At 35.9% G+C, this 22,167-nt stretch overlaps 1 protein-coding gene across 3 annotated transcripts in view; it reads right to left on the bottom strand.

The window, feature by feature from the left end:
- Positions 1-22,167, bottom strand: part of MYCBP2 (MYC binding protein 2) — a 225,675-nt gene that overhangs the window by 115,954 nt on the left and 87,554 nt on the right. For all 3 annotated transcript variants that reach the window (XM_056109890.1, XM_056109889.1, XM_056109888.1), the window contains 9 exons: positions 21,794-21,885; positions 18,495-18,629; positions 15,457-15,540; positions 12,506-12,602; positions 9,557-9,749; positions 8,500-8,774; positions 5,018-5,239; positions 3,385-3,576; positions 877-1,083 (listed from right to left, as the gene is read on the bottom strand). In XM_056109890.1, the coding sequence (XP_055965865.1) occupies positions 877-1,083; positions 3,385-3,576; positions 5,018-5,239; positions 8,500-8,774; positions 9,557-9,749; positions 12,506-12,602; positions 15,457-15,540; positions 18,495-18,629; positions 21,794-21,885 (1,497 nt within the window). The remainder of the gene's footprint in view (positions 1-876; positions 1,084-3,384; positions 3,577-5,017; positions 5,240-8,499; positions 8,775-9,556; positions 9,750-12,505; positions 12,603-15,456; positions 15,541-18,494; positions 18,630-21,793; positions 21,886-22,167) is intronic.

The following is a 22,167-nucleotide window of genomic DNA, read 5'->3' as shown; positions in this document are numbered from 1 at the left end:
CTAGTACTTTATTTACTTTTAACTGATTTCCTGTGGAGTCTACTACCCAATGTAAAAAGGTATTTATCACACAACGGATGCCTTAAAATAATTTCTTAAGACGAGTGCTTTATCTGTTACGGATATTAATAAAGGAAGAAAAATTATTTAAATTAGTTGCTCAAAAGAACTGAGATACAGAGTGATTGCTATTAGGAAATTATTTATATGCTACCTACTTTTCCACTGTAGTAAACATTTTGAAAACTTTTATACTTAAAATAATTTAGACAATAAAGCAAGATATAACTAAACTGATCAAATCAATAATCTCTTTACAATGAATCAATCATTTACAATCTATGAAAAAAACTAAACCGTTAATCCAGAAAATATCATCATGGTGTTTTTGGGGGGCTGGGGGACCTCCATAGCCATTAAATCTAAGGGACTACTCCCAGCAGTGTGCTCGTGGAGGGGTGACACTTGCAATGGTTTTCAGAGGACTATGTGGCGCCAGGATCAAACCGTGGCCTCTCACATGCAAAGCATATGCTCTAGACCTTTGCACAATTTCCTAGGTCTGGATACTGTTTTGGTTGGAAAAAAACCAAAATCAGTTAAAAAAAAAACACTACTCAGGATCTTTACCAGAGGTTAAACTATCAAAGATCTAATTTTCTCCTCTGACTTTTTCCTGGAAGTATAAAAATTATAAGGCAGGAGTAATTATAAGTGGTTTATAAGCAAACATGCAGAGTTGCTTTCTTTCCATTTCTTTAATGTCATCAACTTCTGAGAGGTCTGCAAAACCATCGAGGTTTAGATCATCAGCATAAGATAGTAAGTCCAGACACCCAATTCACACAGCAAGAACACTGTAAGAGTGAGACTTACATCATCAACCAACACTTCCAATTCATACTCATGAATGCCACCTCCTCCATAGACAGAGAAACCAACCACAACTATTCCGGGCTTGTCTACTGAAAAACATATGGCATCAGGCGAACCATTTCCAGTGTTCCAACTTCGTCCCTGACTTGTTTTTGTGAACCGGTTAGCACTGGCTTTTACAGAGTGAAGAGAATTAAGTCCGTCAACCTATGAACAAAAGTAGTAACATCATTAGTTTGGATCTGAGTGCTAATATTTTGAACAAGATTATCTAGAACTAATTTTGAACAGGATTATCTAGAGGCTTCTGAGGAGTTGAATAAAATAACCTAACAAGTGGGTTCAAAGTTTCCTAAAGTTACATTCTAGTAAAAGATTAATCATAAGACTAGATTTTATTATTTTAAATTTACACAATAAATATCACTTCCAGTCCTTTCTTTAGTCTCATTACACTATATATTTCACTTACTTTAAGTATAAGAACATAAACTTGTATATTGTCACAGTTATAACATAAATGAATTACTATTTAAAAAGAGACATCAACAATTTCATCAACATTCTATAGATCCTAGCTTCTTATTGATTGCAACATCATATGGGGTTTCTATTTTCAGAAAATGTTTGGTTTGTGGCCTATTTTGTACACCTATATACTCAAGATAATGAAAACGTTCTAGGGGCTAGGGGTCACAAGTAGGAACAGTTAAAGAAGTCCTGCTGTACAGTTTTGAACTATATTACATAGAGATGTAGGAATTCTATTTCATTTGAAAACTAAAGTGTCTTAAGTTTATATACTATGAATGTACACAGTGATTGTATAACAACATTCAAAATTAAAAAACAAAACATATCACTAATTACAGACTTTCATTAGTCAGGATTAGAGATTTTATTTTGCTTGGAAACTGTTTGATTATAGAGCTTACTTCTGATCACAGTTGGATACAGAAAAAGCATTGAAGTTTATGATTCTAGTAAGAACTACGAACTAGGAAAGAATATGGATATCTCATCCCAACCCAACCCAGGAGCTCTCAAGGTTATATATTAAGCAACCTGCAATTGTGGGCATTAGTTTTCATCAGAGAGAAAGGCAAGTTCACAGGGAATAAAACAGACATTAACTTTCTGATCGGTATGTTATTATAGACTTTTTCTTTGAGTACCCAGTATAGAAAAGGAGCATTATCACAAGCTTAATAAATGGGGGGGGAGGGAGAATTTTCTGGCAAGGATTTCAATGGCTTCCTGGGACAAAATCACAGCTAACTGGAAAAGGTGCTTGGTGGGACTGGATACTAAAATTTTCTCAGGTACATGTAATCACTGTGAAATTCTAAAGGCTAACCTGCTCCTAAGAATCATCAGTTAGCACCGAGCAGAGAGGTCAATACAGAGAAGTATTCTAAAGCAAGTCTATAAGCCAGAAAAAGCAAAGACTAGCCAGTACCAAAGTAAAATGGAGAAAAGAAGTTCCTTGGCAAGAAATGGAGGTCTGGGGCAACTACATACAGACTAATTATGAAACACTGATTTACAATGATGGAGTTCACATAATGGCATGGTTCCCAAAACCAATCTAGTGTCTGTTGTGGAAAGGGAATGGAAATAGTTGATGAATTCAATGACAGTGAAAAATAATGTTAACTTATAAAGGTACTTTTATGTTTTAAAGTGGCTTTATCAGATTGGAGATAGTTCAAGGGCTGGAGCACATGCTTTGCATGCAGGAGGCCTGGGTTAGATCCTGGCATTATCTCTGGAGCACAACTAGGTATAACCCCCAAGCACACATCTAGAAATACTCACTGAGCACTGTGGGGGGTGGCCCCAACACATACAGATACACAGAAACTCCACCCCCAAACAACAGAACAACACAAAACAAAAAACTAGTTTTCTCAAACATAATTTTTGATCCTTTCAAAACTTTATGATACTGGCTTTAAAACAACTGTACTTAATGCCACCAAACTGCACACATAAACATTTCATAATGATGAATTTTATATTATGCATGTTTTACTACACTTAACAAACTGACACAGGTAGGATTAAAAATTATTATTTGCATTGTATGTGAGTACCTAGGATTAAGTAAGTGGGCAGAGGGTTAAGATTTAAAGCTCTAATTTATTATCATAAACACACTGCATGTTTATTATTAGTAATCCTACTTGTTCAATATTACTCATTACCCAGCAATGTGAACCATTTTTGCTTTTATGGGGACATGGCAGTGGAGATGTGCGATGGGGCAGATAAGAAAACATATACTTTGCATCATCCTGGGTCACCTGGGAAGAGAGAGGAAATCAATAGAGAGAAGAAAAACAAGGATGGGCAAAAACATAAAAAGCACTGAAATATGACAGCTCAGCTTGAAGCTTTTTTAAAAGAAAACAGGATTGAGATTAGCTAAAAAGGGGGGAAAAATCTGCAGAAAGGAACTATGTGGAAGTTCTACAGGTGTGCGATGACCTGATCAGGGCTTGTTACCTCAGACCCCAGGGCAGAGGCTGTCAGCTCACTGACAATGCTGGCCAGTAACCCGCAGGTGTTAGACACCAGGTGGGACGAGAAGAGTTCATTTTCCCTCCTCAGACTGTTCCTGACGGGAAGCACAACAATCACCAGCATTTTTTCCAGAACCTCCCGGAAGCTTGTCATCCCTGAGATATTCTCTTCACTCTGTGATAGAAAAAACAAACAGTTCAAAGACACTGCTTCATGTTCCTGTGTCACACTCTTGCAAATCGTTTTCCCATTAGATGACACCATGAAATTCAGAAGAGCCAATAAATCTGTCCTGTGGTATGTGAATCAGTATTATCTACTTTTCACTTGGGAAGTTATTTTCTTATTAATATGTTCATCATAAAGGTACCACACATGCTCAAGGTATTTGCATCTTTACTAGTTTTAGTTTTGACAATTTTCATTTACCTTGTTTAATATCTTAATAGTACTGCTATATGATGGAAAAAGCTCCTCATGTTTAGAAGTTTTTTTTTTTCCTGTGAGAGACTTTAGTCAGAGGAAATGAGGGGAACTATTTGCTGTATATAGTAAGTTGGTGATAAATAAGCAAATTCTTTAAAAAAAAGACTTAAACTTATACTTCTTACAATATAACTTATATAACAAATTCACTAGATTTCATAGTCACAAAATAACTATGTGGAAAAGAGTCTTCCCGAGACAAATCATAAGTTTAAATGGATGTACTTTCAATTCAGAGAGAAAATCAACTTTGTAGTAAAACTCAGAGGTGCGATTGGTACAAGAACATTATATGTCTAAAACTATCAATAACTTTGTGAAACATGATTCTTTAAATAAAAATTAAAATATTAAGTGAAAATTTCCCCACACTTTCTTAAATCCCTCTATTTGCTTTTAGTTAATTTTTGGCTTTTTTGGATAACATCTGGCGATGCTCAGAGGTTACTCCTGGCTCTGCACTCAAGAATTACTCCTGGAAGAGCTTGGGGGACCATATGGGATGCTGGGGGTCGAATCCAGGTCAGCTGCATGCAAAGCAAACATCCTACCCACTGTACTATAGCTCCAGCCCCCTACTTTTATTATTTTTACTGAGATCCTAAAGAAGTACTACATAATTGTGCCCATTTTTTTCCTGTTCTGCTCTTATCTTTTTCAGTTTCTCTGTCATTGATCAGTCTCTTAATTTTTGTGGAGCAACTAATCTGTTTTCTACACTTTAATGTCTTTTCAAAAATTAGTAATCCTCACATACAGATTATACTTTAAAAACACTTTATTTCCCTAAAGTTCTATCCTGGTAATCTAAAATACTGTATTAGTATATAAAATATTGCTTACATATCTGCAACTTAATTTCAAATGAGTAAAAAAAAAGAAGGAATTTACTGCATAATTCTCTCCCATGTTATAGCTTAGTAACAGCTTGATATGAAATTTAAAAAAGAAAACTGCTCACTTACAGGTAACCATGAATGATTTTTTTCTCTTAATTTTAGTTTTTAAAGTGAAACATAATTATTTGATGAATGTATTTAATGACTTACAAGAATCAGCAAGATAAATGTACCTGCATTCTTTGTTGGTGTTGTTATTCAAAAGAAAAAGTATTTCAAAAACAACCTACCTGGCTGAGTTTTTCCATCTGTGCTACCAAAAGGGGAAAACGATGAACCAGAGTTGAATCATTCTCTGTGCTAACTTGCTTAACAATTGATCGCAGAAGTACTTCTCCATCATAAGCAATAGGAAATATAGAAGTCAGCTTAACAGAAGTGTGACACAGAGCTGACATAACAGCAGCAAGGAGTCGACTACTTGATGTCTTGAAGTTTGCTTCTTGGATATCCTTTTAAAAACAAAACATACACCCACAAAGAAATACTTCATCAGTACTAGTCAACTCATGCCAAAATTCTCTAGCATTCATTTTTTCTGTTATGGTATAACGACACACTAGTATTTTTAAAAACAAGTATTTTGACCCAGTGAAATTAGGAAAATTCAGTCTTCCACTCTTAAAATTGAATTTTATACCCCCACCCCCTACCCCAAAAGGTTTCTGTGCCATACCAAGCAATGCTCAAGAGTCACTCCTGGTTCTGTACTCAGGAATTACTCCTGGCAGTGAGTGCTTGGGGGAACAATGTAGGATGCCAGGGATCGAACCTGGGTCAGATGCATGCAAGGCAAGTGCCTTAACCACTGTATTATCTCTCAGAGTCCAAATTTATGTATTTTCAATTTGTCATAATCATGGTACTCTCAAGCAACTATTCTCAAGGATATCAAAAAGACATGAGTTAGTATATATTGAAGTCTTTTCCAGTAACAAGTACTGAAACTACTTTACTCAAATAAATTATTTAAGCTGTAATTTTGTGCTACTACTATTTCACTAATGTTGACTTGGCATAATTTTAATATGCTAAAGTAATTATTTTACAAAGGTCACAAAATGGTGTCATTACATTACACAATTTGTTTAGAAAAACTGGTAGTACACTTGGAATACTTATAAAACAAAGTATTAAAAATTCAACACAGGAATCAGTCACAAAAATCATGTACATATTACTTAGCATATCAAATATTTATGTAAAACAAGGCTAAAAGTACAATATTCTTGATTATATTAAATCAATGTTAAAGTGAGTTCTTTTGGTAGCAAAGCAAAAAAATCTTATCTTACTAAGCAGGTTAAAAAACTATCAAGTTATGAATTAGTTGTGACAATAATCTTGTCCCAGAAATCTGAGCGGAAAAATCTACTCCACAGCAATAGATGAGTCCAGAGAACATTAATGCTAAATGAAACAGATTCAAAGAAAAACACTGCAGGACTCTACTTTTAGGAGTTATCTATCTAAAATAGTCAAACGCAGAGAGGCAGGATGCACTGCATCCAGGGATTGGGTTAGGAAATTTGATGTTTAATTTTGATTATGAAAATGAATACATGCTAAACATCTGCTGTATAACATAGTACCTACACTCAACAAATTAAAATTTCTTAAGAGGCAGATCTCACACTAAGTATCTTACCATAGTGAAATAAATACCATTTACATGTGAAGAGAAATAAATTCATCATGTAAATAGTTATGAAATAACAAAAGAGGAGGAAAGGGAAGAAACAAGAAACAATATAACATAAAAACAAGATGCCTGCCCAGATGTGGTAAATGAGATGTTTTTCAACAACCTGAGGCTGTGCTTCTAGTGACAGTGAGTTGGGTCTGAGGAGAGGGTTTGACCTTCCAGTACATGATGAACAGAAGTAGTGAGAACATACCTCTCACTCCTGAACTTAGGGAGCAATCACTATTTCACCATTAAGTTTGATATCAACCATAGATTTCGGAGTTTTGTTCTGTTGATTTCTTGGCCACATCTCATGGTGCTCAGCTCTTATTCCTGGCTCTAGACTAGGGAAATGCTTTTGGTGGGTTTAGGGGACCATATGGGGTGTTGAGGATTGAACCTGGGCTGGCCATGTGCAATATGGTACCTTACCCACTGTTCTACCTTTCCAGCCCCTAATCACAGATTTTATAATATATATCATTCAGCAGATCACAGAAGTTTTCTTTAAATCCTATTTTTGTCAATGAATAAATGAAATTTTATCAAATGCTTTTTCTGTATTTATTGAAAGTACTGTGAAATTTTCCATCTTTACTCAGCTAATAAATATGGTTAATTGCATTCATTTTTTTGGGGGGGATACAAACTTGAAAGGGCTCAAAGGATACTACTGATTTTACATCTTTCTTATTTGCTAGTATAATAAAAGTCTAATAATAATAATAATCATCTAAATGTTTAAATTTTGTCTAAACTCGGCATTAATTCCATCTAATAAATTCTGAACTATTATAATTTCAGGTGCAATAATTTTGACCTTATTTTAGAATTCTTTGATTCACTCATTATTTAGAAGTGTCATTATTTTCTAGTCATGTATTTTTGATATACTTTATACACTATGGTATGAAAAAATTTTCTTTTAGATTTTATTTTAATCTATTGAGATTTACAAGATCTATTTTATGGGATAGCATATGATTTGGTTTAGTGACCAATATGTTATTAAAAAGAATATAGTGAGTTAAATAGAAATTACTTATAAATGTCATTTAGGCTAAGATGTCTGGAAGTATTCAATGTGCTTTATTTCTACTCATTTATTTTAAAGGAGGAGGAGTCTACGCCTGGAAATGCTCAGGAGTTACTCCAGGCTCTGGGCTCAAGAATTACTCCTGGCGGTGCTCACAGGACCATATGGGATGCTGGGGATCTAACCCAGGTCAGCCGCATTCAAGGCAAACACCCCATCTGCCATACTATCACTCCAGTCCCCTACCCATTTTTTCTTTTTAATCTAGCTTTTCTAATAATTACTAAGTGCAGGGTTAACTGTAAAGTAAAGTAAAGGCCCTCCCGTTGATCATTGATTTGCTCGAGCGGGCCCGAGCGATAGCACAGCGGGTAGGGCGTTCGCCTTACAAGCGGCCAACATGGCCGACCCGAGTTCGATTCCTCCGCCCCTCTCAGAGAGCCCGGCAAGCTACCGAGAGTATTCGATATGCCAGACACAGTAACAACAAAGTCTCCAATGGAGACGTTACTGGGCCCGCTCGAGGGTTAACTGTAAATCTGCAAATTTCTCTCTTAAGTTCTGTCATTTATTTTTGCTCTAGTGTTCCAAAAATGCAATTTGAGCATAAATATTTATGAAAGTGTGGTATCCTCAAGAGTAAATAAACAGAGGTCCAGAGCAGAAGTATAGTGGGTAGGGTGCTTGCCTTACAAAAGCAAACAAAAAACAGAATAAATGAACTGAGTTAGCTTGCAGGTGCACTCAGCTCTCTCTTTCGGTTATTTTTGCAGTTAATGGCAGTGGCAGAGGCTATTCTTCTAGGACATTCTCTAACTGAAAAATAATAAAATGTAAAACTTTTAAAACTTTGTTTTAGACCTATGCATCTGATTTCCTCTTAGCTCTTTAGGAAGCTGTAAAGAAAGAGGTAGCTGCAATTCAGAGAGTTTCTAGAGAACTAATTAATGCAGTATGCTTTCAACTGGTAATAACCACACTGAAGTCACCTGATCCAAACAGTTGAGCAGATCACAAAGGCAAGCCCACTGCAAGGCTGGCGTTGGGTAGAAGGAATGGAAGCAGGCTGTGAAGGTGTTGTGGCACTCCTGAAGGACAGCTTCGAGGAGACTCAAAGGCTGGCTGAGATACCCCTGCGGATCGTTGTCCAGTTTTACCATACAGTGATCAACTCCTTCAGATAAGATTTTTCTTAACAAAGTTCTGGTTTTTCCAATACATTCGGCTAACTTGCTTGTTTCTTCTACAACAGCTTTTCCTGTAGCTAGGAGGAAACAGAAAATAATTGCTAATTAAATAAAACAACAATTATATACAAAAAAAATTCAATTGAGCTGAAATAATTTACAAAAATAGGTAAAAAAAATATACAAGTACATATAAACCCAGATATAAAACAATTTCAAAATTATGAACCAAATCCTCCCCCCCCCCATTCCCCACTTCTTCCTTTCCCTCACCCTCTCCCTTTTCCTCTTTTTATTTTCTCAGTCTCCCACACAGTGCTAGCTAAGGGATACAAGGTCTACTTGTAGAGATTATTTCTTAGCAGACACGAGGGCCATATCTGCAGTGCTGAGGAGAGGGAGGGTCTCTGGAACTATACCCACCTACCACATGCCAGTTATGACATAAGATGCAGGGGATAAATGGAGCTCATTACAAGAGATGCATCCATCTTAAACCCTGAATTATCTCTCTAACCCTCCAAATTATTTCTTTCTTCAATCTAAAGTAGAAAAAAAACCACTTTCAGCATTTAAGTACAAATTGTTATTTGAAATATTTCTATTTGATAGAATGTTGTTTGTGATATATTTAATTTCATTGACTTTCTGTTACTAGAGTAACAAGGTAATCCACTTTGTCTTTGAAAGCAAATACATATACATCACAGCAGAACAATTCTCTCTCCTTTTATCTCCTCATTTAATGGTAGTTTAGGATCTTAATACTTCTGATTTTTCTATATAAACCTTTTCACATCTTTCTTGAAGATAATTCTCAAATATTTTATTTGTAAAGTAATTAAAATATATATCATACCTGACACTGGGTAAATTTCACAGGTATAGACACGCAGTAATCTCAGACAACAGGTACCCACAAAGCGCAGTCTCTCTAAATCTAGAAGTGTAGCCGTGAATTGGAATCCTTTTAATCCTCTAAGTTCTTCAACTCCTAAGACTAAGGTGGTCCAACTCCAATGAAGAATACTCAATAACGACTCAAAACACTCCTAATCATAATGTGAGAAATAGCAATTAATTTCAATGATAGCAAAAACTGAATCAAGTGGAAAAATGACATTCAACTTTAAAATTTTGTCTTGAACTTCTTAAAATTAAGTTTTGGCAGACCAGAAAACATCCTTATATTCATTCTTATATTCCTTAAATTATTTTTAGAAGTATTAGAAGTTTGACAAAGAAACAATTATCAAAACAATGTTTTTTAAAATTTACACACATAAAAACATATTTTTTAAGTTTTCTGGTACCAATTTATGATGTAAGCAAAACAAATGCATAATGCTTTAAAAAGCTGAACTTGTATTGGCAAATATTATGCAAGAACATAAAATACGCACTATATTACAGAATATAAAAGTGCCTTATTGTTAGAGCATGATGACAGTACCCAGTAGCTTATTTTGTATCTACTTGTTTAAACTTACTACATAAGCAAAATCAATCCACCATAAGAAGCTAATGAAAAATAAAAATTAATAGATATTACTGAGGAATTCTTATTAGGAGTTTTTTTTCTAAAATGTGTGTTTTGTTGTTGACTTGCATTTCCAGTTGGTGTGCAGATACTATCATACTTACTACACATACTGAATGAATCTCAAAACAAAGTAATATTCTCCCATACTACCAAAAATTATCCCTCTTAGGATAGCAAATTAAGAATAAGTTTATACTTTGTTTCAAATGAAAATAAATACTTTTATATAAACATAATTATGAGATTTCCCACATAAAATATCAAAGGATTACTAAACACAGACTAAAAATATTACTGAAAAAGAAACATAGGAACAAAGATGTATTTGGATTATAGAAAATCAAGTAGATCTTAATATAAAAAAAAAGTAAGGGACCAAGATGCAAAAAATTGTACAGTCTCTAATGGGAACTGCACATTGGGTAAACAGCCTTAACTCTTTGGAAAGTATAGCAAAGGTGGCATGATATAGCAAATTTCAAATGGGCACAATTCTCATAGAAATATTCAAGTAAGTACTGAAGTAATCAAAGATGTTTATGTAAATAGAAAAGTAAAATGACAAAATGGTTCACTGATAGGAAGAGGCTGAGGAAGTTAGAATGCAACTGTTTAATGAAAATTTTTTGTTTTTGCGCCACACCAAGTGGTGCTTAGGGCTTACTCCTGGCTCTATGCTCCAGGATCATTCTTGGAGGTGCTCAGAGGACAATATGGATATAGGGATCAAATCCAACTTCCCTACATGCAAGGCAAGCACCCTACTCACTGTACTATCTCTTCAGCCTCTGTTTTATAAGAATTTGTGGTAAATATTAGAAAAGAGCCAAAAGTATTAGCAAGAAAGATATCCATTGTATATACTATGGCACTGATGGGAGGCACTCAGGAATTCTGGGGCCACATCTGACAGTGCCCTAAAGTGGAACTGCACATTCTGTAAACTGTCTTAATCTTCCTGCAACTTGACATGAGATAGCAAATATTAAATGTGCTCCTGTGTTGTTCAGGTGACCGGGAGGTGCTGGGAATCAACCCCAGCATCCTGCACATAAAGCATGCACTCAGTCTTTTCAGCTCTCTCTCTGTCCCACTAACAAAGTTTTTTTAAAAGAAGAATGAAAAACCTAAAAGCAAGTAGGCTGCATAGTGTATTCTATATAGACTAATATACCTGTATATGCATAAAAATGACACACAGAAAAATATAAATGTTGGCTATATAAATGCATGAAGGAGTTGGAGAAAAAACTTCAATAAACTCTTAGTATAGCTTTATCCTTACTTCAATCTGTTCCCACCAGTTATTTATTAACTTTGCATTTTAAAAAAGACAAAAAGAAAGAAATCCAAAAAGTCTTCCTCCTCGGCATTTTACCAATATGAGATATTATGGTAATCCATATTCCTTATTTACACAATTTCAAAATAATGCAATAACACAGTTAAATTAGGTAACTTCAAAAGACTCTTCAGTCAATAAATACAATATGAAGAACTGTTCTACTGATTTGGAGGGGGGCACACTTGGCAGTGCTCAGGAGCTATACCTGGCTTGGTGCTGGAGGACAATGCAGTGTGAGGCTTCCACCTCAACCTTCTGTATGTGGAGCATGAGCTTGGCCTATTGAGCCATCTCTGAAGCATAGGACCAAGAATTTAACTCAGGGGTTGGAGAAATAATACAGGGCAGGGCACGTATTTGCCTTGCACAGCAATCCCCAACATCCCAATTGGTCCTCAAAGAACCGCCAGGACTTATCCCTGAGGACAGAGCCAGGAATAACCAGAGCATCATTGGATGTGGCCCCAAAACAAAACACAGAAAAAAAAATAATTTAACTCATACTTCTGAATGAACATACCGGGATCTTTCAATTACATCATGTAACCTTTCCATTCTATACACAGAATAAATAAAGTCAAATAGTTTTGAAGCCCTTAGATAGGCAATTCATTCATTTAATTTCCTTAATTTTTGTTCTCTAACACCTTAAATTTTTCTTCAGTTCCTAACCACTTCAGCAAGATTTGTTAGAAAACGTATCTGCTATTTCATAATAAAAAGGCATGACAAAATCAGAGAGAATCCCTATTTTCCCATTAATTAAAATGCAATTATCTTTAAAATATCAATACTAACAAAATTAAAGCTGAGTTCACAGGGTTATGCTGAAATAAACTCTTAGTAGAACATGCAAGTGCTAAGAATCATAATGAAACTGAGCACTGGATAGATAAGCTAAAAGATTTTCAACAGCTTACCACTGACACAGTTCTTGCAAATGATCTCTTTAAGATGTGCACAGGCTCACTGGTCTGCTGTTTGCCTTTCGAAGCACTGCCATCACTGGTTGGAAGTCTAGAGGTAACAGACAAGTCCAACCACATTTTTATTTCAAAATATACAGTTGTGCAATAATAAACAGTGAGACTTTTTTTGGTCAGGTAAAGTATTATGGGTCATTTTAGAAGATATTCCTATCTTAAGCAAAAATTCTGACACGTGAACAGAAACTGAGAATGTGTCTTCAGTAGGAAGCTTATGGCAGGCAGTGGACGGAAGACACTGGGACAGTGATGGAGCAAAGCAAACTCCTGGGAGGAGGGGGTAGTGCTGGAATAGTTCACGTATGAAAACCGAATGATAACAGTTTATAAATCACAGTGCCCAAAACTAAAAAAAAAAAAAAAAATTCTGACACGTGAACACTTCATCTTTGAAAACCCACATATGTATGAATTCGTAGCAAACATTCTCATTTCTTACTAAGTAACATAGTAATATTTATTATGTATGTTATCATTAAAAGTTGTTTAATCAACATACTCAAAAGTAGTCCAGAAACTGAGTACACAAAGTACACATTATACATACTACCATAAATAGTGTTTAAAAACTACCATGGGGGGGGGGGGGGGGACACGGGGAGCTATAGTACAGTGAGTAAGGTGCTTGTCTTGCAAATCCCTCACTTAGGGTTGATCCCTGGCACCCATATGGTCTCCGTCCCCCTCCAGGAAAACTCCCTGAGCACAGAGCCAGAAGTAAGTTTGGTGTACCACTAGGTGTGACCCAAAAGCAAATAAACAGAAAAACAAAAAAACCCTATCCCCTTGGGGAATTAATGCTTAGGTAATGCAGATTCTCAAAGTGATTACTAGAGAGATGACCTGGAAGAAAGAGAATCACTATTCTACAAATACTATCTTTGATTTTTCCTATAAAGACATCCGATTTTTCCATTCTAAAATATAGTAATTTATCACAAGAGCAAGAGATAATATTTGAAATTTTGAAAGTTAAACATTTTCAACAATAGATTTTTCAATTCATTCTGAAATCAGATGAACAAAAAAAATGGCTCTATAAGTCAATCTGGTTTGCATAAGAAGTCACATTTTTTACTTCTTTGAAGTCAAAATCGTTCAAAGATTTCTTTAAAATCTCCATGATTTCTTTTCCTTGCTATTAGTTTATCTGAAATTGGTATTAAAAACAACAGATTTAAGACTAAATCACTAAAATAGTTGTACTGGAACAATACAGAAATTTTGAGTCATTAGGTAGTTTAAAATTAAGCTTCAGATATAAGCAAATAGGACTACATCAAATTAAGCTTCTGCACCTCAAGCCAGAATAAAAAGACTCATCATACAGAAAATATCTGCCTACCATTCATGTGACAAAGGGTTAATATCCTTATTATTACATGGCCGACCCGAGTTCGATTCCTCCGCCCCTCTCGGAGAGCCCGGCAAGCTACCGAGAGTATTCGATATGCCAGACACAGTAACAACAAAGTCTCCAATGGAGACGTTACTGGGCCCGCTCGAGCAAATATAATATATATAGCACTTTTAAAAGTTTAAAAGGGGCCAGAGAGATAGCATAGAGGGTAAGGTGCTTGACTGTACAAGACCGACCCAGCTTCAATCCCTGGCATCCCATATGGTTCCCTTAGCATCGCCAGGAGTATACCTGTGTACAGAACCAGGAGTAACCTCCAAGAATTGCCAGGTGTGGCCCCAAAACAATAACAACCAAAAAAAAAAAAGGTTGCAAAAACAAAATAGTCAACCAATCAAAAAAAGGGTTGAAAAGATAGAAACTTATTCACAGAGGTTTTTGACAGTAAAATGGTATGTGATGGCCAATAGATGCATGAAATTGCTGTGTCACTTAAAATCAGAGAAATGCAAATTAAAACATGGTGAGATATTACCTCACACCAGTGAGACTAGTGCACATAAAAATAGACAAAAACAACAGTGTCGGCAGGGATATGAGGGAAAAGGAGACATCATCCACTACCAGTAAGAATGCCAAAGAGTTCAATTTGTAAACCAATATGAAGCTTTTCAAAAAACTAAAAAAATCAGCTTCTATGTGAAACCAATAATCCTGCTTCTTGATATCTAACCTAAGAACCCAGAAGCTAATTAGAAAAGACATCTGCACTCCTATGTTCATTGCAGTATTATTCATAATAGTCCAAATCTGGAAACAACCTAGGTGTAAAAGAACAGATGACTGGGTAAAGAAACATACTACTTGGTGGTAGGAAACAATAAAATCAAATAATTGGTCACTATGTGGATGGAACTGAAGGTTATTATATGTGAAATCAGTCAGAAGAAGAGGAAAAAATTCCGAATGATCTCTATCACCTATGGGACATAAGCATAGCAATGGAATTAAAAAAGGCCCAAAGGAAAGGGAAACTGAGATCAGTCTAAAGAATGGTGTTTACTTACTGTGGGCAGCGGGGCTTAATGGGGCTTTCAGGTAGTTGAAAGCTTTGGTAGAAGGAGAGTGTGGTATGAAGGGGTTACGTGCATGAAACCCACCATTAACAGTACTAAAAATGATAGTGATTAAAGTAAAATTTAAAAACATTAAATAAAGCTAACCTTTATGTGAAAAATGCCTAAAACACACAAAACATTAAATGTTCTTATTAAACATAGCTATATTGCTAAATGCTTAAAATAATTTATTCCTTTTATGCCATATAAAGGTAAAGGCCCTCCCGTTGATCATCGATTTGCTCGAGCGGGCCCAGTAACGTCTCCACTGGAGACTTTGTTGTTACTGTGTTTGGCATATCGAATACGTCACGGGGAGCTTGCCAGGCTCTGCCATATATTTTATAGAAATCCTACTTCATTACCATAAAAGAATAAGCTATATTAAGTCAGCATTTAATACATACCTGTATAATAACTGAGGTATCTGACCAGCATTAACATCTGTACCATTATTTGATTTCTTTGAACTTTTAAATTGGAAAACAACCCTAAGAAGAGAAAAAATAATTCATCAAAAAGTACACAACTCAAGATTCAGTAAAAAAAATAAGAACTTATCGCTGCATTCAAATCTTACTGTTAATAGAAACTGAAGCCTTACAGAAAATATGTAAGTTTAAAAAAAAAAGCAACTTATGTATTTCAGTAAGTTGTTCCTTTTCACTGTTGAGAGGTGTTCTTTTGTATCTCTCTCAAATAGGTGTTGGTTTATTGTTTTTCCCTAATTCAATGTGTTATAAGTCATATTTTATAAGCCATATTTTAACACTCAATTTGATTCTTGTGATATTTTGGCAACATCGTTATTAGATGTTGAGTAATGCTTTGCTTTCTAGAACCACAAAATATCCCAGATTTAACTTAAGTTTTATTAGTCAGGTATCAGACCTGAAATGAGCCTTTTCTCCAAAATTCCAGATTCATTTTAGTGGGGAATTATCATTAAAAACAAAAAACTACTCTTTCCTTTCCTACTGGGATGTCATTGTGCTCCAGTCCTTTTACTTTACTTATGAACTCATTCTCTCTTTCTCTCTCTCGCCTCTCTCTATCTCTATCTCTGCCTCCCTCCCTCCCCTTCTTCTCTCCAGAGTCTCTCCTTCCCCCTCCCCCTCTCTCCCTTTAATTTAAAAAAAAAAAAAAGAAAAAAAAAGCAACTGTGTTTAGATTTTATTCATGCTCTGAACGGCTTCATCAGTAAAATGAAGGAATTGAATCACCTGCTCAATGTAACTTACTCCATCTGGCTCTCCTTGAAATGGAGCAATAAAATTTAATAATTTAATAATTATTTAATAAAAAATTTAATAATTGTTTATTTACAGGGCTAGAGCAATAGCACAGCGGGTAGGGTGTTTGCCTTGCAAGCGACCAATAGGCTGACCCGAGTTCGATTCCTCCGCCCCTCTCGGAGAGCCCGGCAAGCTACCGAGACTATCTCGCCCACATGGCAAAGCCTGGCAAGCTCCCTGTGACGTATTGATATGCCAAACACAGTAACAACAAGTCTCACAATTTGTTGTGAAATGTTACTGGTGCCCGCTCAAGCAAATCTATGAACAACGGGAGGACAGTGACAATGACAGTTTATTTACAAGTAGTTCTATATCTTCTCAAGTTGATACATTATAAGCTTTGGCTTCAAAATACATAGGTATTCCATATTTGAATGAGTGGTATGTGGAAACCTTACAGTTTAGTATCATGACGGTCACTCTAGCTCTAGCATATAATCTAGAGTAAAAACTACCAAAATTTTATAGAAATCCGAAAAGGGTACACCGACTAACAGACTTGAGCATATACCTTGCATGTGGTAGCCCCATGGTCACTCCTGTAATCTCATAATGCCAGTCTATCAGCACCAAAGTCATATATATATATACACATATGTGTGTATATATATATGCCATGTATATACATACACATATATACACAGATATATACATATATACACACATAAAATGTGTCTATGTCAAATATATGTATATACATGTATATTTATGCACACACACACATATATATGCAAATATATACATATATAATTTCTCATCTCTCTTTTTAAATAAGAATACAAAGAAGATTAGAGTCAAAATACTCCAAATCCATGTTTGGTTGTCTCTATTCCCCGGAAAATGGGGTTAAAAGCTGTTTCACAAAGCTACTCAAGAAATCTATAATTTTTAAAAACTTCCTTACAGTTTAAAATTATACATCTATAAACGGATGAACATGAAAAGTATCATGCTGAATGAAAATGAGTCAGGAGAAGAGGGACAGATATAGAATGATTTCATTCATTTGTGGGATATAAAAAAAATAGTATGAGACTAATATCTAAGGCCACGAAAAATAGGGGCCAGGACTGGCCAATGGCTGGAAACTTGTCACAAGTGTGTGGGGACAAAGTGCAATAGAATAGAGAAGGGACCAGTAAGTAAGTAATAGTTAGAAGTGATCACTCTGAATAAGAACTGAGTGTTGAAAGTAGGTAAAGCAATATACATGATAACCTTTCAGTATATGTACTGCAAACCATAATGTCTAATAGGTGGTGGGGTGAGGGGGAGAGGGAGGGAGGGACAAATGAGAGAGAGAGAGAGAGAAAGAGAGAGAGAGAGAGAGAGAGAGAGAGAGAAAGAGGAGAGAGAGAGAGAGAAGAAAAATGCCTGCCATAGACACAGGTGGGGAGCTGGGTAGGGAACCTGGGGACATTGGTAGTGAGAAATACTACTGGTGAAGGGATAAATGTTGAACATTATATGACTGAAATCCAATCATGAATAACTTTGTAACTGTTTATCTCTCTGTGAGTCAATAAAAAAATAAAAATAACATTACAGCATCTAAAATCTCTGAAGTTTTGCAATTCATAAACTTCATAAGCACTGTCTAATTTTTAATAGGTGTAGACTTAAATTTAGGTGGCTTCTAACCTCAATTCCTGCACTTCCCTCCATACAATTTTTATTTTGATAATAAGCTTTTTAATAAAGTAATATTTAAATACATGTGAATGCCAACTGTTAAGAAAACAAAACCTCAGTTCTATTTTCTCTGTCCTATCTAGACTTTAATTTGGTATGCAATTATATGGATTGTAGCTGTGATAATATGTTTTAGCTGTGCTGAGGGTTTTTTTTTTTTGCGTTTTGGGTAACACCCACCCATGCACAGGGGTTACTCCTGGCTTTGCACTCAGAAATTACTCCTGGCGGTACTTGGGGGACCATATGGATGCTGAGGATCAAACCCGGGTCAGTCGCGTGCAAGGCAAATGCCCTACCCACTGTACTATCACTCCAGCCCCTGTGCTAAATTTTTAAACTTTGTAACTGTAAGTTCAACTATTAAAAGATAGTTGAACCTTCATATACAATATTCTAAAATGCAAAAATAAAGAATTGCATCGCAGTACTCATCGCAGTACTCATTTTCTTACCCATCGTCTGTGGTAATAGAAGCCTGTCCATGAGATCCACAGTCACTGCTGGGTCCTGATACTCGAGCCCAAGCTACATACCACCATCCAGCTTGCAAGAGGACTGGTTCATCAAACATCATAGCATACTTTTCTCTGGAAGAAAACCAGTAAGTATCAATGACTTTGGAGTTCCTTGTTAGATACCTTTACTTAAAAAAATTATTTTCAAATATGAAATCAATTTTAAGACTCATCAAACATAAAAAAAATCTGTATTTTTAAAAATCCAGACAAGAATAAAAACTTTTTTTTATTTTATTTTATTTTTAATTTTTATTAGTGAAACACCATGAGGTACAGTTGTAGACTTACATTTTTGTGCTTGGGTTTCAGTTATACAATGATCCAGTACCCATCCCACCACCAGTGCCTATTCTCCATCATTTACATTTTTTTTTTAATTTTTGTTAGTGAAACAGCATGAGGTACAGTTGTAGATTTACTAATTTTTGTGCTTGGGTTTCAAGTGTACAATGATCAAACACCCATCCCTCCACCAGTGCCCATTTTCCACCACCACAGGTCCCAGTATCCCTCCCACCCCCCGTCCCACCATCCCACCCTGCCTCTGTGGCAGGGTATTCCCTTTTGTTCTCTTAGAATACCAAGAATAATTTTAACGCTAAGGTTCTTTTTTATTTTCAATTCCCTGGGGAGGAGGGATCTCCAAGTGTTGCTTAGGAGACCCGAGGGTCCCACATGTGATTTTCAGCTAGTTGGGCCTGGAGTTCAGTGCACAGGCACGAGGGTATCGGCTATTGGGCCCTGCAGTGCTGGGCCTCATCTGAGCATCCTGCAGTGCTCAGGAGCTTCCACAGCTCACAAGCAATGCTTGGGTATGTGCAGTGCCAGGGATCAAACGTAGGTCAGGGGTACACATGCCAGGCATGTATTCTAACCACTGCATTCTTTCCCAGCTCCTAAGGTTCTTTTAGGCTTTATTTAAACACAGTGCTTTACAAAGCTAAAGAATAAAAACTTTTATTGTGACAGATTTTATTTCTTCTTTTTTGAATTCTAAAGCTTTCTTAAATATTAGAAAAATTTCATACTTAAAATAGGGAAAAAATTAAAAACTATTGAAGGGTGACATTTGTGTTCAAAAATGAACATTTAGAGTTCTGTTGTAAAATTTATTTATTCAACAAAGAATTGGTTGAGAGGTAGTATGCTAAAAGCTCTGGGGTCAGAGGGCCTGAGGTTCTGGCTCAGGTTTATAACGTGTGAAACTTTGTAAACACGGGATCTTGGGCAAGTTACTGTAGTCACTCTGTATCTCTCGTTTAAAATATGTAAGAAAAGACTATCTGATTCTCAAGGTTGTTCTGAGGATTGAATTCATCAAATAAAGTATTTGGACAGTGCTCATCATACATTGACTATACAAGTAAACCTTACTCAATGTGGTGGAGAGAAGCATGTATGTAAAAACAGGGCCTTTGATACAAATAAATAGGAAGTTCTTAGGTAATTAAGGGAAAGGTAGGCACATTAATTGGAGCTGGAAAAGAAGACCAGAGGGTACTTGAGAAACAAAAAAGTCATGAAGAAAAAAAAAAGTCATGAAGGGACCTATAGCAGATGTAAAATTGCTGAGGAAATGGCAAAGTGTTCTGTTTAAGTAAAGATAAGTAATAGTAGTAAATAGAAAGTCAAAAAGGAATCTTTAAATGATTATGTAGATGCTTTAATGCGCATCTTACAAATCTAGGCTTTGATAATAAGCAAATGAAGAAAAATCTTTTATTTTTCTCATAAAAAAATCATACATTACTTAAATGCTACATGACAATGGTATATTAAGAAAACTCAACAACTCACTACTACACTATTTTAAAATTTTTACGTTTTCCCTATTAAAAAGTGTGGGCATTCTATACCAGGTTTTTCTTGATACAGCTATTGTTGGTAAGTAAAATGTACTGTTATGAAGATCAAATTGCATATATTTTAACATCATAATCTCTAACTTAAACCTACATTATCACTCCACACTGATGAAATAATTCTTAGTATTGTACCAAAGGGATTGATAAAATATGATTTTCTAACTTAATGCACCTTCACAAATAAATGTCCTAATTCTGCTAAGTCCTGAATTTACTAGAGAGGTTCTGGTAAAACTAATCATCTCCCAAGTTTCCCTAATTGTGCTGTAATTGATGCCCTGAACATAGTGACAAGGTATATTGTGTCAAGGTCTACTTTTATGTAGATTATGAAAATATACGGAACATGAACTATGATCCTCTAAGACGACCTCTAGCCAAGTAGTCTTAGAGGAGCAACATTCATGTCCATATATATTTTCATAATATATGTATATCTATAAAGTGCTATGAGTATTTAACATATCTATAAAGTGCTATGAATATTTATATGTATATCTATAAAGTGCAATGAGTATATTTATATCTATATAGTGCTATGAGTAATGTATATCTATAAAGTGCTATGAGTATATGTATAACTATAAAGTGCTATGGGTATTTAATGTTTATCTATCTAAAGTGCTATGAATATTTAATGTGTACCTATAAAGTGCTATGAGTATTTTTTGCCAGGGGATAGAGGTGGCTTCCTAGTAGTACTCCAAGGACTAGAAGCCATCCTGTACGTAAAACTTAGGACCAGTGAGTGACCATACCCAGTGGCATGGTACTTGTTGGACCCAAAAGGGTTTGAGGGCAACGTAAGAGTTCTGTCTTACAGTGCTTGAAGGGCCTTGTGCTACCGAAGATTAAACTTAAGTCCTCAGGGGCCTGGCCATACCTGGAGGCCATCAAGATTAAGTCTGCTGGTACTTGAAGGCCATAAGGCACCAAGGACTGAACTCAGCACTTCAAGCATGCAAGGCATGTGCTCCAGCCTCTGGGTACTTTGCCCAGTTCAGTGCTACAGGTATTGAGTACACATCCCCAAAACAGCAGCATATTAGGTTTGCTCTGAAAGAAGTATGAAAATGCAAGTCTGCAATTATGCATGTATGTCCATTTAATCTTCCATTGGAGATAAGGTTTAATGCAGAGACACTCGATTTATCTCCTCAGATACAAATGTGATGGATGTCATTAAATTTTTTATTTTTTATGACATTAGTTTTAATGTGGCATTTTTACTGTATGATTTAACTTCTCAAGCACAAGCACTGCATCTGATACCAGTAGATTATAAATTAAAACTTTCTAAGCTATTCACTTAGACAAGAGTTCCTTTCAGCGTGGAAAGATTACAGGGAACATTGAACACCTCCTTACCGAGCAGCACAATCGTAAGCCAGCACATCCGTCTCTGCAAGGAGGTCTCCATCCGTTTCATGATCTCCTCCATCAGGACCCAGCTCAAACAGCTGAGGAGATGAGAAAAAATTTCCAACCATTCAGTTATGACAATATGAAAATGTTTAATTTTGTGTGTGTCCAATACATGCTGGACTACAGAGAATGTGAAAAATCAGAGTGTGGTATGAGGTGATGTGTGAATCAGAGAGTTCAATGCTTGGGCCCAGCACATGGGCCATGGTGGTGCCCCAGAGCCTTCAGGGATACACCCGGAGGTGTTGGTGGAACCAAGTATTGCGGGGTGTGAACTCAGGGTCCTGCTTGTGCTTTACCCTTATTGAGACATGACC

Source organism: Sorex fumeus, unplaced genomic scaffold (genome assembly GCF_029834395.1).
Source record: "Sorex fumeus unplaced genomic scaffold, SorFum_2.1 ptg000008l, whole genome shotgun sequence".
Classification (NCBI taxonomy): Eukaryota; Metazoa; Chordata; class Mammalia; order Eulipotyphla; family Soricidae; genus Sorex; species Sorex fumeus.
Note: the sequence above shows the minus strand (reverse complement) of the source record. Positions and strands in the feature narration are given on the sequence as shown.